Here is a 24,077-nt window from a genome sequence, read left to right as displayed (position 1 = left end):
AAGACCACCATCTTTCAGATTACTCTTACCTTTCCGGTCTTCTTAAACCTTACTCACCCCTACATACTCTATCATCTAATTATATTTTAGTGTTCCTTGCACAAGACCCTGCATTTCCTGACTGAGCATTTTCACTTGTATTGTATGCCTGGAATTATCACCCTCTTCATCATCTCCTGGCTTCCTTCAGGTGCCAGCTAAAAATTTCACCTATTCAATGCCTTTCCCAATCCCTCTCAATGCTAGTGGCTTCTCAATGATGATTATTTCCAATTTATCCTACCCTTTTCTTGTGTGTACATATTTGCTATGTTGTTTCCCCCCTTATACTGTGAACTCTCTGAGAGCAACAACTATTTTTGCCTTTCTTTTTATCCCCAGTACTCAGAACAGTGCTGGGTATTTAGTAAGCACTTAATAAATGCTTTTTGCCTTGATTTGCAAAAGCCTTTACCTGATATCTAGGGATCTCTACATCCTCCGGGATAGTCTTCTTTATATCTTTCTGCTGTTCCTATTTGAAGTAAGCAAACTGTAAACTTCTTTAAATAAGTAAAAATATAACAGAAACATACAATAGATAATTACACAAAGTTTAAAATTAAAGTCCCCTGTACAACAAAATCAATTATCAAACACTAAAGTGCAATCAATTATGTGACACACTAAAATGCAAAAACAAATGACATGTATTTCATCATTATTGGAGTTCTTTTACTTTTTTTTACATTATCAATATCACTTCCTTAGTTTTCTTAATACACTTTTTTTTTTGGGGGGGGGTAGGGTGGGGCAGGGCAATGAGGGTTAAGTGACTTGCCCAGGGTCACATAGCTAGTAAATATCAAGTGTCTAATCCAGATTTGAATTTAGGTCCTCCTGATGCTTTATCGACTGTGCCACCTAGCTGCCCCCTTAGTTTTCTAATGAGAGAAAATTGTATCAGAACCTCTTTTTGACCACCAGTTTTGTTCCCTCCACTTAACAGTATTTTATTTTTTCCCAATTACAAAGACAGTTTGACATTCATTTTTGTAGGATTTTGAATTCCAAATTTTTCTTTTTCCTTCTCTTCCTCACCCCACCCCCAGGACAGCAAGCAATCTGATATATGTTATACATTACAATCATATTAAACATTTCCACATTAGTTATGGACAAGGACAACCAGTTTTAAAGAACAGATTAAAAATCCTAGATCTAGAAGGAACCTCAGGGGCCACATGGCTCAACTATTCATTTTGTGGATGAAAAAGAGAGGGCCAAAGTAAGTGATCTGTTTAAGGCCAAACAGGTAATAAATTTAAACATGGATGGCTTTCTGGCCAGTGAGGAAATACAGTTAGCATCAACAATGAACATTATTATTGTAAGGAATTAATTGTGATTTGGAGTTTTTATAACCTCATCTTTACTTCATCATGGTCAGACTGAAAAGATGCAAGCTTTAAAAGCCTAAGAGAAGATGAGTGTGTACTTTAAGAGATTATAGAACAAAGAACACAAAGAACATTTACTGAGTCAAAGTATCAAACTAAAGTACCTAAACCCCACCTAGGAGTTCCCCCATGTCCACATGGGCCTAGCCAAATTATAATGGGGACAGCCCAGGGGGTATGTTAAACCAACTGGAGACTCAGCCTGGCTAGAGAACCACCCTTCCTGTGAGAGAGAGAGAAGGGGGTGAGAACAACTCTCAGAGAGGGATGGGGAAGGAAGGTTGAGAGAGAGAAAGAGAGAGGAGCTGGTGGTGTTTGATCTTCAGACCTAATGAGGAGAGACTGCAAAGCTGATTCTCCTTAGAACTACAGATTCCAGGTGGTGGTGAGTTTGTGTTGTTGAAGCAAGGCTGGCTCGTTAGGCCATCTGAGCTGGAAACAAGTTTAGGGTTTGAGTTCGTTTTTGCCATACCCAAGCTGTTCTGAGTAGCTGAGGAAGTGGGACATTTTCCCCTTTCTCATTGTACCTGGCTTTATTAATTCCACTTTTGTTGTAAATTTTATTACCATTAATAAAACCTGATTTGTTTGTGGAAAAGAGGCTGTTAATCTCCTTTCTTATTAGTCTGGGAGACATAACTAGAAAAGAGGCAGTTTGGACAAGGGGAAACTCTGGACCTAGAGGTCCCCCATTATTTTCTGAACCCCAATGTAAATTATTACTCATTACAAAATTGAGACTTTTTTTTAAATTTTAAGGATTCCCCTGAATAAACTACATCTTTTCCCACTGTAGCCTTATCTGTGTTATTTGGGATTTCTTAAGTTTGGATATGTCATCCCAAAGAATCTTGAAAGGAGGTTGATTATATGAAATCAATGCTTGTTTTATTAGAAATTTTAGGAAAAAATGAGATCAATTATTACATCTCCTTAATCATAAACATAATACCAATGAAATAGTTGTACATTTTCTGCTAACTCTAGGGATCTTGTTGGAAAGATAGGTTAGCAAAGTTTTGTTAGTAGGGAATTAAGGAATTTGTGAAATAATATTTGTGATACTGACAAATATCTAAGAAGCACAATTAAATGTTTCACTCATAGTTATAATCTAAAACCTTATTTTTGAAGATTAAAATAAACATACCAGATCAAATGAATGTGACAGCTGAACTTAATTTAAAGGACATCACTGAGAGAACCAAATCTACCTTCTACAAGTCATATGACAAAACTCCATAACTCAAGACCAATTTCTTACTGATATACTTGTTCATGCAACTAGCTGACTGCAGTGGCAAGGACAAGGCTAGAGGCTGGCAGTAGGTAAAGGTGACCAATCCACCCTTCCTAGCTCTCAAGTCCATTTATTGACATAAAAGGTTAGTTTCAGGCAGCTGGGGTAACGCATTACCAGTCAGAAATCTTAACTGAAACCACAACTTATTTGAATAAAATACATTATTTTAAATTATATTTTGAATTAAATACTTTAAATAGTGAAAGTAAACTGGACTATGTATTATACAAGTTTTACCTACCAGAATATTTATAGCTAGCATTTCTTTCATCTTGCATGATGCCTCTTTAAACCTTTGTAACTCCATGCTGTCTCTGTGACCTTTAGTAAAAATCAAATACAAAACATTTTTAATTGTTTTCTTGGGGGTTTGTAAATGCTGTCACTACTCTGTCCTGAGGACATAAGCTTTAAGTGGTTGGGGTTTTTTGGAGTAGTACTGGGAAATCAATGTTCTATCCATAATCTCTCTTATAGTCCCTCTGGTGACCAAAGAAAGCATTTGGTTTATGGGCCTCAGACAATTTTAACAGATTTTCTCTATGCAAAGATAATATACATTTACTGCCTCTATCCCATAGTTTCTTTCTTTCTTTCTTTCTTTTTTTTGGTGAGGCAATTGGGGCTAAGTGACTTGCCCAGGGTCACACAGCTAGTAAGTGTCAAGTGTCTAAGGCCGGATTTGAACTCAGGTACTCCTGACTCCAGGGCCAGTGCTCTATCCACTGCACCACCTAGCTGCCCCATATCCCATAGTTTCTTAAGTGGTTCTTGAATGTACCCTTGATATACAAGTACTCTGACATCTAGAAGGAACCAACCACTGCAGCTGATGGCCTGGCACTAAAGTATTATCATCACTGCTGAGAAACGGTGCCACCTGTACTAAATGGCAATCATACCTAAACAAGAGCACTTTTTTTTTTGGGGGGGGGGGGGGTGAGGCAATTGGGGTTAAGTGACTTGCCCAGGGTTCACAGCTAGTAAGTGTTGTGTCTGAGGCTGGATTTGAACTCAAGTCCTCCTGAATCCAGGGTTGGTGCTCTATCTGCTGCACCACCTAGCTGCCCCAACAAGAGGACTTTTTACTGTTTCTACCATGTCCACAAAATGTTTATTTTGTTCACATCAATCCATTTTGAACCCACTGCTTTCATAATTCAAGGACCATTAATTTAATCAATGTTAAAATGCCTCCATCTACTCCCCTGCTACTCAGGAGAAGGTCTTGGAGATCTGCTTTGGCTAAAACATCCATAACTCTAGCCAACCCAGATATTCTTTGACAACAGGCATAAAATGAATCACTAGAACCATATTCAAAACCTTTTCAATTTAGTAGGACCTATCAGAATTTGTGAATCATTGGCAGAGGGATACAGCTTTGTGTCTTTGAAACTTATCAGGACAACAGTGGCTACTGATCGACAAAGTATGTGAATTAAGCTGAATTAAAGATATGTAAATCTAGCTACATCTGTCCATTTTTATTCCCTGCTTTCAATATCAGTATTACAATGAGCACCTAGCCAGGGTGAATATCAAAATTTTAAACTGTTAAAGCTATAACTGGTCAACAATGAAACAGATACAAGTTTACAAAAATTTTGAAAAGAACCCTATTGAGAAAAATGGGAGGAAAGGAGGAGTAGTGGTAGGGATAATTTTTTTTTTAAAAGGAAAAGAGCACAAAGAAGTTTAGAAAGAGACAGAAAAATAAAGCAGTACTGAAGCCAACATGTTAAAATGGATAGATATTTAAAAGAAACTATGCAAGAAAGTCAGTTTCACATACAATAACATCTTTAGTACATGAAAATATGCCTATTTCTTGATATTTGCCAAGTTTGTGTTTTAGAGTATGATACTAACATATTAAAAAAATTTATTCACCTTACCTACAAATGCTCCAAATTCTACAGCATCTCCTTCTGCAGCTTTAGAGCTGGTATGCTCTTTATCCAGGGCTACATTTCCCATCGGATTTGTGCAACTTGGCTGAGATGGAGTACTAACAAAAAATTTGGCTGGTGGGGATGAGGGATGTGGTATGCTATTAGATGAACTACCTAATTTCTGGTTTTTATTAATGATTTTTGAGGCTTCTGCACCATGTACTCTGTGTCGAAGTTCTGGAGGAAAAATAGCACTTGGAAATAAGGCACCACCAGAGGAACCAGCCTCTGGAAAGTTGAATCCTTCCCTTCGGGGTATTAGAGCTAAATCCTGCCCAGCTATCTTGCATTGAGCATCTCTTTCATCTCGCATAAAAATGTTACAGAGAAAAGGATTATTATTTTCAAGACCTCCTTGAGGAAGAGAAGAACTAATAGTGTTTCCAACACACTGCTTTTTCCATAAAGAAGATCTTACAGGTCCATCATCAATAAGATTTTGAGCCAAATGTTTAGAAATGCTTAATTCGCGTGTGATTTCATTGTGAACTTTGCTAGCTTCAGAAGCTTTCTGAGCAGTGAGTGTTTTTAATGTATCTACTGTAAGTGCAGAGAGATCCTGTAAATGCCCAATCTGAGAATCTAAAGAATGTAATGAACGCTTGATGTAGTTTACTCGATCTCCAACTTCTTTGATCTGAATGTACATCTGTTCAACCCTGGAAGGACAGAAAAAAAAATTCAAACATATAAAAAAATAAAGATTTTAGAAAGTGTTTTCAATATCCACAAACAGTAATAATCAATATAATCATGTCAAAAGCAACTAAACAATGCTAAAGGGAGAATATATGATATCAGACATGGTTCTTCAAACAATGCACACTATATATGCTTAGTCAACATAAAAATAGAGCATTTATGATGTCAGGCACTGTGCTAAGTGCTGAGGATTAAGAAAAGGCTAAAATATGGTTCTTGCCCTCAAGGAGCTCACATTTTAATGGGGAAATAATATGCAAATAACTACACATAAGATATATAGAGTATAAGGTTGTCCTAGGAACTGCTGCTGATGAAACTATAAATTTTACTTTCAGGACAAGTATGTAAAAGAAAAACAAATGCTTCCTGCTTCAGCCTTGTTGCATGGATTCACTGATATTCCTGGGAAGACTATTTCTGGATAAGAACTCAAGAACAGTTCAATTTACTGATGCTGCACTTCAAAGGGATCCAGGATCATACCTAAGCCTGCATCCTCATGGATGGGAGAGCCTTCTAAGCATAAGTGATGGCTAGTAATAAAGCTTGAATTTGGGAGATTGAATGTAGCACACAAAGCAAAGCAAGATGGCCAGCATCACTAAAGTATAAAATACAAGGATAGGAGTATGGTTTAATAATGCTAGGAAGATTGGGAAGGGGCTTTAAAATGCAAACAGAAGAGTTTCTTTTAGACTGTGAAGGTCACAGAGAGCCACTGGAGTTTACTGGGCAGGAGGAGCAATGTGGTCAGACCTACTCTTTAGAAGGATCACTTTGGCAGCTGAGTGGGGAGAACTGAAGCAGGGAGAACAATCAGCAGGCTATTGCAACTGTCCAGGCATGAAGTGATGAGGTTTGCACCAGGTGGCAGCGAGGGCAATGGAGAGAAGGGGAAGCTGTAAGGCAGAAAGGACAGGACTTGGCAACAGACTGTATATCAAGAAGGTTGATTTCCTAAAGCACAGGTCTGACCCTGTTATCCTGATACTTGATTTTTACTTTCAAGATACAAAAAATAAAATCCTATGTTAGGCATTTAAGATCTTCAGAACCTGGTCCATTCCCACCTTTCTAGACTTCCTGTACTTCTCTATTTTCTGTGTCCTCCAGGATGCAGTTATATTACCCTACTACGTGAGAATCTCTAGTTTCTGTGCCTTTGTAGTAGTTACTACTGTGTCTGAAATGCTCTTCCTTATAATGTTAGATGCTTAGAATCCCAGGCTTCCATCAATAATAAGCTTTCAAATACCACCTTCTGCAAGAGGCCTTTCATGACTCCCAAAGATGAGAAAACCATGCCACTCAGTTTATTATCCATCTATTCTTTATGTACCTATGTATCTACATGTTTTCTTTCCTTTAGAATGTAAAGTCCTTGAGGGCAGGGGCTGTTATTGCTTTTCCTTGTATTTCCAGTGCTTAGCACATGGTGCTTGGCATATTGTAAGCATTTAATAAATTGCCTGTTGATTGGTGCTAATCCTATCAAAATGACATTCAAGGAATTAACAATACCTCACCTTTCCGATTTAAAAAAAAACTTCAGACATAACTTTTTGTATATGACTGCAAACATTGATCATAGCATGAATGCTACTGGGAAAACATCACATACTTCTCAAATGATAACAGAGGAAGGGGAAAGAAAAATGTTATTCTAAAAACAGGAGTCCTCAATTCCGCCAAAAATGTAATTAAATAACAGGTTTTGCTTTTTGTAATTTCACTAGGAACAACAGGAAATAATTTCTCTACCAATACAGATAAGTAACAGTTCTACAATTTATTTTAGATGCTCCAGGGAGCACTGAGAAATCAAGTGACTAGCTCAGGGTTATACATCCAGTTTATGTAAAGGACGGGACTTGTTTTTCTGACTCCAAAGTGAGCTCTATCTACTGTGCCACAATAATACCAATCATAATCCTTAACAAAAATACAGGGTGCAAAGAACCATCTTCCCAGTGTGCAGAAAAATGTGTTATATAAAATAGGTGTGATTTTTAAAAACAACTGATTTAACATAAAAGCCTCTTAACCTTTCAAAAGTGACACGAATTCTCTCTTCACTTCCAGAATGGAATTTGTCATCCTTTTCATTAAAATACATCTCAACACATTGTTCTTCAAAATCATGAAGTTTCTTTTGATCTTCTTCTGTTAAGAAAAGTTCTAAGAAATAGAAAAACAAAGAATAAATGAAAAGCCATCAAATATGCCTATAGGTAATGATCAAACAAGTGATTGGTTAGTTAAGAGTAGTAAGTAGACTATTCACCAATCCATTAAGACCACAATGTTTCAAAAATTCCATTTACTAAGCTACTTTGGCAATGCTAATAGACTACATGGATGTGAGATGAAATCTAGTATAGCATAAATCCTCATAATTTAAACTAATTTAGTCTTTCATGTACATGAAGTACAAAACTCGGCTCTATATTTTATCAACAAAATTATATATCTGATACCCTTATGTATTTTTATATATTTTGAGCTTGGGGGCAGCTAGGTGGCACAGTGGATAAAGCACTGGCCCTGGATTCAGGAGTACCTGAGTTCGAATCCGGCCTCAGACATTTCACACTTCCTGGCTGTGTGACCCTGGGCAAGTCACTTAACCCCCATTGCCCCACCAAAAAAAAAAAAAAAAAAGAAAAAGAAGAAAAAGATATATTTTGAACTTGACTATAAATTTATATATTTTAAACTTTACTTGCCCAACTACTTTAAATGTCCCGCTTATATCCTACAACACAGGGCCTTACATTTTACTCCTGAAGATCTTTGGTTTGACTGTTGCTAAAGCCTTACCCTGAAGTGAATAAACTAAAATAGAACAAAACAATAAAGATACCAATAAAGTAGAAACCTTAGCATATCATATCGTTTAGAATTATAATGGGGGGGGGCACAGCTAGGTGGCACAGTGGATAGAGCACTAGTTCTGGAGTCAGGAGTACCTGAGTTCAAATTTGGCCTCAGACACTTAACACTTACTAGATGTGTGACCCTGGGCAAGTCACTTAACCCCAATTGCCCCACCAAAAAAAAAAAAAAAAAAAAAAGAAAAAAGAAAAAGATATATTTTGAACTTGACTATAAATTTATATATTTTAAACTTTACTTGCCCAACTACTTTAAATGTCCCGCTTATATCCTACAACACAGGGCCTTACATTTTACTCCTGAAGATCTTTGGTTTGACTGTTGCTAAAGCCTTACCCTGAAGTGAAGTGACCCCAATTGCCTCACTTAAAAAAAAAAAAAAGAATTATAATGGGGAGCAATGCAGCTGAACTTCAGAAACAGGAAGGGTAGAGGTGTGGCTATTTCTCTGAGAGAGTAGTATTATTTCTGCCTGTGCAGCTAATGTATTCAAGTGACAGAAGTAATACCATCCTTAACAGATGCGAAGGTGCTCCTCAGAATTGTTTTGTAGAGTGCCAGAAGAGAGTAGTACTTCATCTGCACTAGGGCATGGTGACTATGGTTGCTGTGGTGCCTAGAGATAACAACTGTCCTCTTTACTTGTGCTTAGGCACCAATCAGTATATTGTTACCCTCAAGGTTTCCCCATGTATCTGAAGTCTATTTAGCTTTCTTTTCTTTTCTTTTTTTTTGGGGGCAGGGCAATGAAGGTTAAGTGACTTGCCCAGGGTCACACAGCTAGTAAGTGTTAAGTGTCTGAGGCCAGATTTAAACTCGGGTCCTCCTGAATCCAGGGCAGGTGCTTTATACACTGTGCCACCTAGCTGCCCCCATCTGAAGTCTATTTAACACCCTACTCCAAAATATGAACACAAGAAAAGTACATGGAGTCTTTGATGACTTTGTGATTTGCATTTATCAGAATCTGATCTGTTATAAACATCCTGAGATGCTTTTGGCCAAAAGGGCACAGCCAGCAGGAATTAGGAAAATAAAATTGCTTGCTGGCTTAGTGGACTTCCCTCACTACTACACTATATTGTTGACTGACAGTCAATCTTATGTATTTCTTTCAACTGCAAAATGAACCTGCTATAAATCTCTTTAATTTCTGTTAGACCAGATGTTCTAAGATATCACATTTTAACATTTTGTGAATGACAACACTATCTTTAACTTGATTTTGGCTAAAAATTTGATAAGCATATTCTTGATTCCTTTGTTTAAAGAAAATAATGGGTTTGAACTAATGCCTATCAGATACTAACACACTGCATCCAAAACACTGACTGACCTCCTTTCTGCTATTTCCCATATTTTGAGCCATTGTGTACTGTTTCATTGTAACTCTGTCTCCTCTCTAATCTAATCTGATCTAAACCACTTGGTGTACTCTAGGGGGTCAAATGACCCACAAGAATTTACTGAAAGTTTAGGAAGGCAGTATGGCTAAGGGGCTAAAGGACTGGACTTGCAATCAGGAAGACTTAGCTTCAAACCCTACCTCTGGGCATCAGTATCCTTATATGTAAAATGAAGATAATGTATATAGCAATACACACAAATTATTAACATTAATTATAATTAGATATAAAATTGTGTTTGAGTCTATGTATTATGTAAAAGAGATGGTCCTTGCCCTCAAGAATCTTATAATCTAGCTGATAAAACAAAATTTAGCACATGTTAAAAAAAAGAACAATTTAATGATAAACACTATGGAACTGAACAACAATATAAAAGAAGTTTGTAGGAGGGAGAGTTCAATGCAAGTTGGAGTCATAGATACTTTTACTGAGAATGACATTCTCATAGATAGAGAAATGGTCTACACCTATTTTAAAGATGACAGAACTTAGATATAATAAATGAAGTGATTTACCCAAGGTTACACAGGTATCAAGTGGAAGAAACAGAGAGCTTAGGCTAGATAAAACTAGAAATAAACTCTAAATAAGTAGCAAGGAGAAAGGAGGACATTCAGGAAGTGGAACTAGGATGATCAAAGACATGGAAGCAGGAATGAATGTAGGCTATGTATGTATGGAAGGTGTGGCCAGTGGAAAGTGTTGAGTCTGGCCTGATTAAAATGGAGAATTTAAGAATGGTAGGAAATATAAAATTAGATAGGCAAAATGGGACTACATTATGGAAGATCTTGAAAATGAAGCAAAGTAGAACACTCTTGATATGGTTGTTGTAAGAGATATTGTAAATTCTTGAGAAAAATGGGACATGATGAAAGCATTTTTAGGTTTGGTAGCAGTAAAATCATTGATTGTGTTAATATGTTATACAAACAGCAGGATAAAAATATCCAACAATTACAGCAATAGAAAGTTTATTCAATACTACTTATGTTTCTTATGAGACATAATTATGTTTACTTAGGTTAATAATCCAACAAAATTATAAATTTAACAAATTATATCTTACTACAAATGTTAAAAAAAAATCACAAAAACTTTAAGCTGAAGCATTACTTAGTAAATTGTGAAATGAAAAGCTTTTGCTTTAAGAATCTTCCTTCTTACTTGGTCCATTTGAAGTCTTGTCTTTTTTTCTTCTTTTACATATACAACAACACATGGAGGCCACATGGCTAAGGATGATAAGTGGTGGAGGCAGAACTGGTTTTTCATGATAAGCCATAATGAAATGATAACGCTGGTACTTCCATACAGTGTTTGAAATTGCTTTTACTTGCAAATATACATTGCTATGGGACACAAAAGAACAAAAAAAACCCACTTTAATTGAACACATTCTTTTAATTTTTAATTTATAGCCTGAACATTGTAGAGTATAAAAAAAATTAAGTTCCTACTTTCAATGATGCATATGCGAAGTTATACCCTTTCCATTCTTCCCAAGTATCATACTTTAGAAGATTATTCACTTATATAAGAATCCTTCTGCTATTCATCTTTGTACATCAAGATCTGTCTACCCTCCACCACTGGTTTCCAAAATATTGGCATTGTGGGGCAGCCTGGTGGACAATGGATAGAGTGCTAGGCCTGGAGTCAGGAAGGCACGTCTTCCTGAGTTCAAATCTAGACTCAGACACTTTCTAGCTGTGTGACCCTGGGCAAGTCACAACCCTATTTTGCCTCAGTTTCCTCATCTATCAAATGAGCTGGAGAAGGAAATGGCAAACCACTCCAATATTTTTGTCAACAAAACCCCAAATGGTGTCATGAAAGTCAGACACAACTAAAAGCAAAGTAACAAAATATGAAAGACAGATAGAAATGTGGTCATAAAAATATAGTTTTGTAAGTGACCAAAGAAATCTAAAAACATGGAGTCAATCTTTTGGTATGAGAGTATGTAAACTTGCATTAAACATTTAATCATTCTATTTAATATTGCAAATAGACCCATACAACATTAGAGCTAAAAGGGATACTAGAATTAATTTCATTCTACTGATGAAACTGAGGTCAGAGAGTGAGATAAAATGATATGTACATATTTACAGAGTGAATTAGTAACATAGCCAGGACAATAAATGGGCTCTTTTTTTTTTTTAGGCAATGGAGGTTAAGTGACTTGCCTACGGTCACACAGCTAGTAAGTGTCAAGTGTCCAAGGACGGATTTGAACTCAGGTACTCCTGAATCCAGGGCTGGTGCTTTATCCACTGCACTATCTAGCTGCCCCCAGTAAATGAGTTCTTGATATTCTCCCTGTCTCCAATCCATATTCACACAATTATCCAAATAATCTTTCTAAAGATAAATTTTTCTAAAAATAAAAAAGCTCAGTTCTGACCATGTCATTCCTCTGCTCAAGAAGCTGGACTGGCCCCCTATTGCTATGAGGATGAAATATGATCCCTGCCCAACACTCGAGGTGCACACACAGGCCACATGCTGTTTCTGCATAAAGAGCATCTATTCCATTTTCTGATTCTGAGCCTTTGAACAGAGTGTCCCTTCCTCTTTTCTGTCACATTCTTCCTCTAGACTTGTTCTAGACTGTGCTCAGGTACCGCCTCCTCTGAAAGGTCTTTTTAGATTTACCTTCTTCCCCTTACCCTCACTAAGTTTCCCATTTGTGAAAGCTCCCACACATAAACATTTCTTGGCATTTACTTAGTTGTGTACATATATTGTATTTCTATTCCCAGTCCCCAGAAGAATGTAAGCCAAGTCCCTGATGGCCAGGATTTTCTCATCCTTATCACTGTATATGCAGCATCTGGCACAACCCAGGCTCTCAATAAATGTTGTTCTAATAAACTGCTCTTTTTTGCTAATCCTCCCAATCCCCTCCAATGACTTCAGATCTTGTTATTTCTGAGGCCCTTGACATGCTTAACACTTATGTTCCCTTTTCTAATGAACTGAGGGATCCTTTTGTTTGTTAGGGTCTCTTAAAAATAAAACCTAGTTGAAAACAATTAAGATTAAGTAATTTCTTTATAGTAACAAGTGGGAATGTTCAATGTAAAGGTTAGCTCGGGAAAGAATGACTAAATATACTACTTTAATTAAAGCCTACTGAAGAACAGTACAGTTCTCTATCCATTGCACATGTTATGTGTTTGATTTAAATAAGAAAAATACTCATCTAATTAGTCATTTTAAAATAAGGTACTTACTTGAAAAACGCAATAAGAAGATTAACCATAATTATGTACTGTACAAAGAGGTAGACTGCTTGAAGAAATGGGGTCAACCATGTTCCAGGACCACAGAGATTTTTCACATTTCCTTCTGTATTATTTGCACATACTGTGGAGGGGGAAAATAAATTTTCTTACATATATATAATATGTAGCAGTTTGCAAAGATTTGTTGAAAAAAAAATCTGAATCTTTTTTTAAAAGGAGTTTTTATTTCATAAAGCTCTTAATCTTCTAGATTAGCACAAGAGTCTAAAAGAAAGGGATGGAAGATGAGCTTGAAAACTTAGTGTTCTTCCCCAGAGATTTTATATACAGCAAATGGAGGAGGGGTAGGGGTTGAGAGGAAGAGCATGTTTGTGTGTGTATGCATGAATGAGGACATGAATCTACTGTTTATAATTTTCCTGGTGGATAACATGTACTGGTCCTATTCTCCCATTTCAGGGCAGGAATGAGTTTTCTCCAAGAATATAGACTAAATCCTGTGAATCAATCAATCAATCAATAAACAAACACAATTTATTAAGTGCCACTGAGCTATGTACTATGAGAGACACCGAAGATACAAATACAAAAAATGAAATGTTACTTGCTTACATTTTGATGGGGGCAGACAAGGTATAAATAGAAACAACATAAATACAAAGTGAACAAGTACAAATATACACGAAGTAGTTACATACAATGTATTTTGGAGGGAAGGCACCAACATTTTGGGAGATCAGGAAAGGTTTCATTCGGAAGACAGTGCATGAACTATGTCCTAAGGGAAAAAGAGGAATCTATGAGGCAAAGGTAAAGAGGGAGTATATTCTATGTATAGGGGATGGCCAGTGCAAAGGCAAGGAGATGGAATATGTAGTATCATGAGCAAAGAAAAGGGAGAAAGCCAATCTGGCTGTAATAGAGAGCGGAAAGGCTGAGAAAATAGGGTCAGGTTGTGATAGGCTTAAAAAAAAGCTAAATGAGGAGTTTATATTTGAATATAGAGGCAATAGGAAGTAGGTGGCAAAATGGTGAGATATGCACTTAAGAAAAATTACTTTGGCTGCAGTATGTAAGACAGAGTAAAGCAGTGACAGACTTGAGGCAGGGAGACTGATATAAGAGTCTAGGTGAGAGGAGATAAAAATCTGAACTCAGGTGGTAGCTATACGGGAAGAAAATGTTAGATGCAAAATTTATGGTGGAGGAAGAAGGATTAAGATTTAGCAACCGAATGGATATGTCGGATGAGGGAGAGTGAGGACTCTAGGATAAAGCTAAGGTTTCAAACCTGGGAGACTGAGAGAATGGTGGCACTTTTGACAGAAATACAGTTGGTTGGAAGACATTGAATTCAGCTATCTACATGTTCAGTTTGAAAAATTTGAGATATGTAGTTCAAAATGTCTAGAAGGCTATTGGAGATGAGGGACTGAGGTCAAGGGAAGGGATTAAAGCTGTATATAAAAGGAGTCATTTGCATAGATTGTTAAAACTACAGGAGCTGATGAAGTTATCTAGAGGAAGTCTGTAAGAAACTATATGGGAAATCTCCTGGCAGAGATCTTGCACTTCATAAAAAGATAGGAGAAGCAAGCTAGTGTATACAATAGTTATGAGCTTTGGTTTCCTGGTGTTTTGATAACACCATAACATAAGTGAATATAAGACCCAGCAGAAGATAGCTCCAATTCCTCCAAAAGAGGCTATAAGGAAAAAACAAAATCCTCTACATAAAATGGGAGAGATATGAATAACTAGAATGTTTATTTAGTTTTATGAATAGGCCCATGAGTGACTGCATCATTATTAAGAAATGAATAGTCTTAGAGATCTGATAAAAATATAATCCCTTCTACCCCATTATGTTCCTTTAATCAATCAATCAATCAACGTTTATTAAGTACCTACTATATGGCAGGCACTGTGCTCTGGGAATACAAAAAGAGCCTAAAGACAGTGCCTGGACTCAATGGCTTACTAGGGTAGACATGCAAACAAAAATGTATAGATCTCTATAGCTATCACACACTGGAAGAGAGTAATAAATGAAAAATGAATAAAGGCCATGTAAACCAAGAACATGGGGAGGCCATCTAGAAAGCAGTTTCAATTTAATACACTGAGGTAGGCTAGGAGGTACAGAGCCAAGGCAGATAATCTACATATGAAAACAATTAATTAAATGTTCTCGAATCAAATTTCTTTCAAGAGTAAAGATGTAAAAAGAGACAAAGTAAGAAAGGAACCATAAATTGGATTTGAGTATGTTGAGGAAAAAATTATTCTGGGATTTTATTCCAGTTTATTAAAAATTAGACACAAAGGGTAGCTAGGTGGTACAGTGGATAAAGCACTGGCTCTGGATTCAGGAGGACCTGAATTCAAATCCGGCCTCAAACACTTGACACTTACTAGCTGTGTGACCCTGGGCAAATCACTTACTTAACCCTCATTGCCCTGCCCCCCCCCCCATTAGTCATAGTAATACCATAGTCAAGGAACATTCATATCAGATATAATCTGTCGTCACATTGTGGCATAGTAGTGACTCTGGCTTCTTGCAGTCTATACCAGTGAAACACAAGTTTGAGAAGACTAAAACTGACTCTTCTTTAAGTGCCAGAACTTTTAAAAGGTCAAATGTTTTACTAGGGAATCTTTTTTTTTTTAAAGTTGTATATGATACCTAAAATTTTACATTTCTTGATGACTCAGAAACATTATCAGAGTAACTTTTTTTTTTTTTTTGGTTACAACATTCCCTTTTGCTTATTCCAGGGCAGGTTAAGCTCTAATGTCTAGTATGTTAGAACTGTATGTCAGATAATTAAATAGGCTGTGAATAAGGATTCAAGTCCTCTCCTATATATAAAGTACATAGAACCCATAGCACTATGTTTCTGTGCTTTGTTGGGTCATCTAAATTTATCTTGGTTCACAGCCATGAATTCTCTAGGGCTGAGGTTGCCAGAAGTCTAATCTCAAGACAAATATTATTTTGCAAAAATGCACCTTGGACCCATAATGAGTTTATAAGTTAAAAAAAAACCCCATATTTTAATATTAGCGCATAAATGCATTTTACAACATAAAATCTTACCATCAATTTCATATGCATACACTTCACCAAAAATCATCCAGTATGGATTAAAAACAACATCTTTAGCAAGCCTCCAAGATGGTGGTTCATGAGGATAAAGTATTGCCTGTCTGGGAACACCAAAACTGAGCAGTACAAGTGCCATAATTACAACGATGTAAAACATGTTGGCCACCTATTAAAAAAATGATAATAGTAAAAATAAATGAAAACTGAAAACAGCACAACCCATTAAAAAAATTCACTGTTAAGAATGCTTTTTACTTTCTTTTTTCCTCTAATATCATTGAACAAGACAGCCAAAGGGAATATAAATGGCAATTCATCAAGAAGATCAAACTGTTGTTTTGAAAAAAGGCATGTACCTAAGTCAGTACTCCCACAACCAAAATATTACATTAACTTTGAGTTCTCTAAGTTTCAAGAGGCTTTTCTTTATTTACGCCTTATACTTCAGTTATATTTACATATACAGAGATAACTAACAAAATCAGTTACAATGGAAAAATGGCAAATAAATATGATCAATAAGTAGTAAAGGAATTCTCAAGGGAACAATATGACCACAAAAGGTTACACAGAAGAAAGAGTAGCTTTCAAACTGTAAGAATAAAGAGAAGGATTTTAGGAGGGCCATCACAGCCCATAATATAGAGTCCAAATTTTGAATGGTTCTAGAGAACATTTGGTAGATCAATTTGTTTGAATGGTAGTGGAAGATAACGAAGTAGGTGAGGGAAGGCTGAGGAAGGTCTTAATTCAAAGGCTAAGTATTTTTCTTAAGTGATGGTGAGTTACCAAAGTCATTTGGTTAGTGGAGTGATGTGATAAATTATATTTACAAAAAATCATAAATTACACGATTAGTTGTTTTATCAGAAAAAAACAAAACAATTCATGGTAAATCAAAACTCTTCATCCTATTTGGGGCAAACACTCATTATAAAGTTCTTTGTTGTGTCACGTAAAAATCTTTTCCCCTGTAATTCTCACTCACTAGTTTAGCTATCTATAGCCAAACAAAATAAACCTAATCTTCTTTTCACATAACTCCTCAAATATTTGGAGTAGACGGTTTTTATGCTTTAGTACTTTCTTCAAGCTTTTTCTTTTCCAAGTTAAATTGTCCCAGTCTCTTATTAAGTGATGTCAAACCCCTTTCACATCTTGGTCTTACATCCTATTTTGGACCTGTTCAAATTTACTAATGTTCTTAATACAAGAACACAAAGGTTAGGGTTAGGGTTATGTATGGAAGTTTTATTCACTTTTTTAGCATAATTTGATATTCCAGAATGACTGAATCAGCTCAAAGCTCCATATAAATAGGATATTATTGTAAAGGCCTTCTTACAACCCCTTTAACATGGCCTATTCTTTGGTTATTACTGAAAATTTGTTGGGTGCAAGGTGATTCAATTGTTTTGATTTGAATTTCTGTTATTAGCAGTGATGAGCAATTTCTGATATGGTTAATAGTCTGCAAATCTTTTGAGAACTCAATTCATCTTTGATCATTTATCTAATGGCATATGGCTTCTGGTTTGATATACATTTATTATCTTGTATATCAAATCTTGATCTGGGATATTTTCTCCCCAATTACTTTTCTTATACTGATTGTACTTGTTTTACTAGAAGAAAATCTTTCAATATAATGTAATGAAAACCACCTATTTTATGTTTTGTGATTATTTCTACCCTTTCCTACTATATATAATTGTGAAACCTACCTGATTGGATTTTCTTTTTTCTGATTTTCTTCTCATTATTTAGGGTATAATCTTTAATATATAATATAATATATAATACATACTTATATATTATTTATTGTACTTTATATATATAAATAAAATATAAATTCCAGACATTTACTAGCTGTGACACTGGCCAAGTCACTTAAGATATTTGTCTCAATTGTCTCAACTATAAGGGGTAATAATAGCACCTACCTTGCACAGTTGTGAGATTAAAATGAAGTGGTATATGTAAAGTGCTTAGCACAGTGACTAGTACATAGTAGGTGCTATATAAAAGCTTATTCCCTCCCCCTCTTTTTTCCCACAGCAATCAATTTTAATATTGCTACCTGGTTTTCAGTATTTTTCAGAAGCTGGTTCCAACCTACTTTTCCAATGAAATGTCTTCTAGTCTCAATTCTAGCTGTATAGGTTTGCCTTTTCTCTGTGATCACTTTTCCAAACCTTCAAAGACATAGCTTTACAGAAATGACTTGGAGCAGTTAGGTGGCACAGTGGATAAAATACCAGCCCTGGATTCAGGAGGACCTGAGTTCAAATCCAGCCTCATACACTTGACACTTAACTAGCTGTGTGACCCTTGTGTAAATCCCAGTGCTCTATTCACTGTACCACCCTTCCTAAGGCAGATGACAGTAAGACAAACATTTTCATTTTTATGAAGAAAAAACTTATGTACACATACATATTATTGACATTTAATTTTATATAAACTTACCATTTTGCCAATCATCATTACATAAGGTCCTGCCTGTTGATTTACAGCTAAAAAATCCAACAACCGGACATACCAAAAGATAATATTAAGACAGTAAATCAGTCTTCCAGCAACAAATATTTTATCACTGACACATTTCCATTTTGCTCCAAATCTTAGTCCGAATCCAATGAAAAAAGTCACAATAGCAATTGTATCACTGATGTTGAAGTAGTCACTGAACCACACTTTAATTTTCTGGCTTATTTTCCCAGCTTCAGACATAAAAATCTGTATTAAAAAAAAACATGTTAAACATTAGATTTTTTCTGTCCATAGGCTTATCTTAGTACTTTAAAAAGCCAACATTTTAAAATATAATCAAATACAAATATTATGTAAAAATGTATTAATATTTTTAAATGAAAGCCACTGTGCTATAATAGGTGGACAATGAAAAAAGCTGTCCAATCCTCAGAGTTTACAGTCTATTAGGGGGAATAGAACATACCCACAAGTAAATACAAACTAACAATTTCAAGAAGTAAAGTGAGCTAAAAATTGGGGAGAATCAGAATATGTCTTATGTAGAAAGTACCTAAGTTATGCTTTGAAGAAAGGTACAGAGTCTAAAATTTCCAACTAACTCTGTGCAAAGACACAGAGATGAGAAGTCAATATGAATAAAAGCTATAAGATCAATTTGACTGGAACAGAAGTAAGATGAAATAGAAATAGAAAAATGTGAGACATATCATAAAAGGCTTTAAATGGGAAGCTTATGAGTTTGTATTTTATGCTAGAGGCAAAAAGAAACCAATTTACCATTCTGATCACAGAGATGACATGATCAGATAGATCTGTTTTCAGAATATAATTTTGACTGTGTGAAGGAAAGAAAACCAAATTAGGAGGCTACTGTAATAGTACTTGTGAAAAAGGGGCAGCCAGGTGGCACAGTGGATAGAGCACTGGCCCTGGATTCAGGAGGACCTGAGTTCAAATTCGGCTTCAGACACTTAACACTTACTAGCTGTGTGACCCTGGGCAAGTCACTTAACCCCAATTGCTTAAAAAAAAAAAAAAGACTTGTATAAACTGAAGCAGAGTGAAATGAGCAAAAGTAGAAAATTACACACACACACACACACACACACACACAGACACTACTTGCCAATTACTAACCTGGATTACACCCACCATCCTTTCCCTTTGTTCCTATGCATGTATTGTTGAAAAAAGCTAAACAAAGTCCAGCCGGTAAACTACGGTAGGAGGGTCTACTACAAAGTAGTTAAATAATCTCAACTGGGCCATCACTTCAGCAAGGCAATAATTGTATGCATCCGAATACCTTTTCAACCTTCTCAAAAGAGTACTCCTAGGTACATCATGATAAAAATAAGATTATTTTCCCTGTCAATGATAATTTCATTCTTCAAAAAGCCAAGGAACGAATGTGGGAAATTGCTATTCAGGACTTAATACTTGTCAAAAAGAAGGAAGATATTGTTAAAGCAAAAATGATGAGAGCCTTGGGATAAAGAGGCAGATTTTTGCAAGAACAGTAAATGGGGAAAATAAATTTGATCATGTTTATCTTTTTATTTTGGTGTTATTATTTTCTACTCCTCCTTTTGGGTTTCTCAGTTTTGTTAGGACTGTTCAAAGAACCAGATTTTAATCATGGTGATCCATTAATATTTTGTTTTTCAATTTATTTCTATTTAATTTGGGGCTTATTTGGATTTTATAATTGTGGAATTGTATATTCAACTCAAATCTTCTTTTCTATTTTTCTATTTTCTTTTTTCCTGAGGATTGCTTTAGTTGCATTTCAGAAATTTTGGTACATAGTTTCATTATTATCCTTGGGATTCATAGTTATTATTTTTTTTTTTAGTGAGGCAATTGGGGTTAAGTGACTTGCCCAGGGTCACACAGCTAGTAAGTGTTAAATGTCTGAGGCCGGATTTGAACTCAGGTACTCCTGACTCCAGGGCCGGTGCTCTATCCACTGCGCCATCTAGCTGCCCCCTCATAGTTATTTTTAATATGGGTTTATTTAAGGATTTTATTTCCTCTTCAGTTAACCTGGGCAAGTTTGTATTTTTGTAAATATTCATCCATTTCATTTAGATTGTCAAATTTATTGGCATACAGTTGGGCAAAATAATTCCTAATTATTGATTTAATTTCCACTTCATTGGTGGTAACATCACCCTTTTCATGTTTGATACTGGTAATTTGGTTTTCTTTTTTTTTAAATCAAATTAACCAATATTTTATCTATTTTATTGGTTTTTTCATAAAACCAGCTCTTAGTTTTATTGATTAATTCTATAGTTTTCTTGCTTTCAATCTTATTAATATCTCCTTTAATTTTCAGGATCTCTAGTTTAGTATCTAATTGGGGATTTCTATTTGTTCTTTTTCTAGCTTTTTAAGTTGCATGCCCAATTCATTAATCTCCTTTTTCTCTTTTTTATTCATGTAAGCATTTAGAACTACAAATTTTCCCCTAAGCACTGCTTTGGCTGCATCCCATAGATTTTGGTATGTTGTCTCATTATTGTCATTCTCTTGGATATAGTTATTGATTGTTTCTATGATTTTTTGTTTGGCCCATTCATTCTTTAGAATGAAATTATTTAGTTTCCAATTGATTTTTTTCCCCCAGGGCAATGAGGGTTAAGTGACTTGCCCAGGGTCACACAGCTAGTAAGTGTCAAGTGTCTGAGGCCGGCTTTGAACCTGGGTCCTCCTGAATCCAGGGTCGGTACTTTATCCACTGCACCACCTAGCTGCCCCCCAATTGATTTTCATTCTACTTTTCCATGGCTCTTTCTTACATGTAATTTTTATTGCATCATGATCTGAGAAGGATGCATTTACTATTTCTGCCTTTCTACATTTGACTATGATGTTTTTTATGCCCTAATACATGGTCAATTTTTGAAAATGTGCCATGTACTGCTGAGAAAAAGGTATATTCCTTTCTATCCCCATTCAATTTTCTCCAGACATCTATCATGTCTAACTTTTCTAGTAATCTATTCACCTCTTTCACTTCTTCCTTATTTATTTTTCGGCTAGATTTATCTAATTCTGAGAGGAGATTCAGATCCCCCACTAGTATTACTGTCTAATTCCTCTTGTAACTCATTTAACTTCTCCTCTAAGAATTTGGATGCTATACCACTTAGTGCATACATATTTAATATTGATATTACTTCAGTACCTTTTAGCAAGATGTAGTTTTCCTTCCTTATCTCTTTTAATGAGATCTATTTTTGCCTGTACTTTGTCTGAGATAAGGATTGCTACCCCTACTTTTTTTACTCTAGTTGAGGCATAATATATTCTGCTCTAGCCTTTTACCTTTACTCTGTGTGTATCTCTCTGCTTCAAATGTGTTTCTTGTAAACAGCATATTGTAGGATTCTGGTTTTTAATCCACTCTGCAGTTTGCTTCCATTTTATAGCAGAGTTCATCCCATTCACATTCACAGTTATTATTACTGACTGTCTATTCCCCTCCATTCTATTTACCCCCGTTGTACTTTTCCCCCTTCTTTCACCCTATTCCTCCTCACCGATGTTTTGCTTCTTACCCCTGCCTCCCCCAATCTGCCCTTCCTTTTTATCACCCCTCTCCCTTTTCTCCCTTGCTTTTGTCCTCCCTTCTATCAGTCCCCCCCCTTCCCCTTTTACTTCCCTAAAGAATGAGCTAAGTTTCTTTATCCCAATGAACGTATATGTTATTCCCTCTTTGAATCAAATCTAATGAGAGTAGGGTTGAAACAATGTTCACCCCTCCTTTCTTTCCCTCTATTGTAATAGGTTTTTTTTTCCACCTCCCCTTTCCTCTCCTCCCCATAGACTCCCTTTTTAACCCCTTAATTTTCTTTGTATCATCACATCAAAGACAATTTATATTTATACCCTCTGTGTAAAGTCCTTCTCTCTGCCCACATACATTTACAGTTCTTAAGAGTTATGAGTATTATCTTCCTGTGTAGGGATGTAAACAGTTTAACCTAATGGAGTACATAGTTATTTTTATAAATTGTCCTTTTTCAAATTTAAAGATGTCATTAAGTCTTGTTTCTTAATTTAGTTCTGTATCTTTTATGTTCCCTGTATTACTATTTTGTTCTATTTTATGCTGTAAGGATGTTTACTGTTTTATTTAGAATTTCTTTGTGCCTATTTTTATAAAGGTACCATATGTTGCTAAAAAATGTGTATTTTTTAATGTTCCCATTTAAAAGAGGTCCTGACTTTCAGGTCTAAATTCTCCAACATTTTGCTAACTTCGAAGTTCAGAAATAGGAAGATTGGTTTCCTTCAAATATTGTGTTATTATTTTATGTATTTTTACAATCAACTACTCCTTTACATAAGGTTCAGATGCAATGCCATCTGGTGAATATAAACTTAGTATTATACTGATTCATTACCCACAGCTTAAGAATAATAGTTTCATAATACAGTTTCTTTTTCTTGACACTGAACTTTTTCGTATTACATTTTGATTATCTGATAACATTTGTTATTACATCAAGACTTAACTCTCACTTTTTCATTCATGTTATAATATATTTTGTTCCTGCTTCTATTTCCATTTTGCAAGTTTCTTTAATTTTTTTAGACTTTTTCCTCTTGTAGGTTATAAACTGTTGGCTGTTGTTTTCTTATCCATCTGTGACTGTCTTTCATTTCTCTGGGTTGTCTAATTCATTCACATTTAAAAGTTAAGACTAGGGGGCAGCTAGATGGTGTAGTGGATAAAGCACCGGCACTGGATTCAGGAGTACCTGAGTTCAAATCCAGCCTCAGACACTTAACATTTACTAGCTGTGTGACCTTGGGCAAGTCACTTAACCCCAATTGCCTTACCCCCCCCCCCATTTAAGACTTAGGTTTCCTCAATTTTTTTTATTGCTTTTTTCTTGTTCTGAAAATAGATCTCAATGAAGAAAAGGAATAAGTACTGTAGGATGGACTGAAATTTTATAAGGGAAAATGGCTCAGAAAGGAGGAAAAGCTCTTAAGAATGAATTCTGATGTCACAAATAAAAACAGTAACAACAAAGAAAAAGGGATATTGTCTAAAGCAACCGATGTGGGTGAATATACAGGGAACTCATCAACTTAGATGAGTTCAATGGTCAATACATGTATACTAAGCGCTTTCCATGTGCAAGGCACTGTGTTAAGTTTGGGAACACAAATATGAAAAAAGAAGAATCCTGCTCTCAAGCAACATACAGCCTAATAAAGGAAAATACATAAAAGAAAGCTGAAAAGCAAGGAGGACAGGGGAAGGAATGATGAAGTTGGAGAAGTTCCAAAGTTATGCAGCCAGGTGAAAAATGAGACCAGTGAGCTTAGTTCCCTCCTTAAATCAAGGTTTTGGAGTTTATGGCTCCACACTCCAATCAGAGGGGCAATGAGGTAAAGGACAGCAAGGCTCATGGGATCTTGCAGGATGAAGTTTTCCCGACCTAATGAGCTTTCTGGGTCCTGATGGAAAAGTCAGGTATAGCCAAGT

At 35.7% G+C, this 24,077-nt stretch overlaps 1 protein-coding gene across 2 annotated transcripts in view; it reads right to left on the bottom strand.

Annotated features, from left to right (window-relative positions):
* Positions 1 to 24,077, bottom strand: part of TRPM7 (transient receptor potential cation channel subfamily M member 7) — a 137,838-nt gene that overhangs the window by 11,138 nt on the left and 102,623 nt on the right. For both annotated transcript variants that reach the window (XR_006354726.1, XM_043982235.1), the window contains exons 21-28: positions 18,542 to 18,811; positions 16,064 to 16,238; positions 12,949 to 13,081; positions 10,874 to 11,058; positions 7,448 to 7,580; positions 4,641 to 5,356; positions 2,984 to 3,063; positions 455 to 514 (exon numbers count right to left, since the gene is read on the bottom strand). Coding sequence is in view for 1 of the 2 variants with exons in the window: in XM_043982235.1 (XP_043838170.1) it covers positions 455 to 514; positions 2,984 to 3,063; positions 4,641 to 5,356; positions 7,448 to 7,580; positions 10,874 to 11,058; positions 12,949 to 13,081; positions 16,064 to 16,238; positions 18,542 to 18,811 (1,752 nt within the window). In the remaining variant the exon portion in view is untranslated. The remainder of the gene's footprint in view (positions 1 to 454; positions 515 to 2,983; positions 3,064 to 4,640; positions 5,357 to 7,447; positions 7,581 to 10,873; positions 11,059 to 12,948; positions 13,082 to 16,063; positions 16,239 to 18,541; positions 18,812 to 24,077) is intronic.

Source organism: Dromiciops gliroides, chromosome 2 (genome assembly GCF_019393635.1).
Source record: "Dromiciops gliroides isolate mDroGli1 chromosome 2, mDroGli1.pri, whole genome shotgun sequence".
Taxonomy (NCBI): domain Eukaryota; kingdom Metazoa; phylum Chordata; class Mammalia; order Microbiotheria; family Microbiotheriidae; genus Dromiciops; species Dromiciops gliroides.
This window is presented reverse-complemented; position numbering and strand designations above follow the sequence as displayed.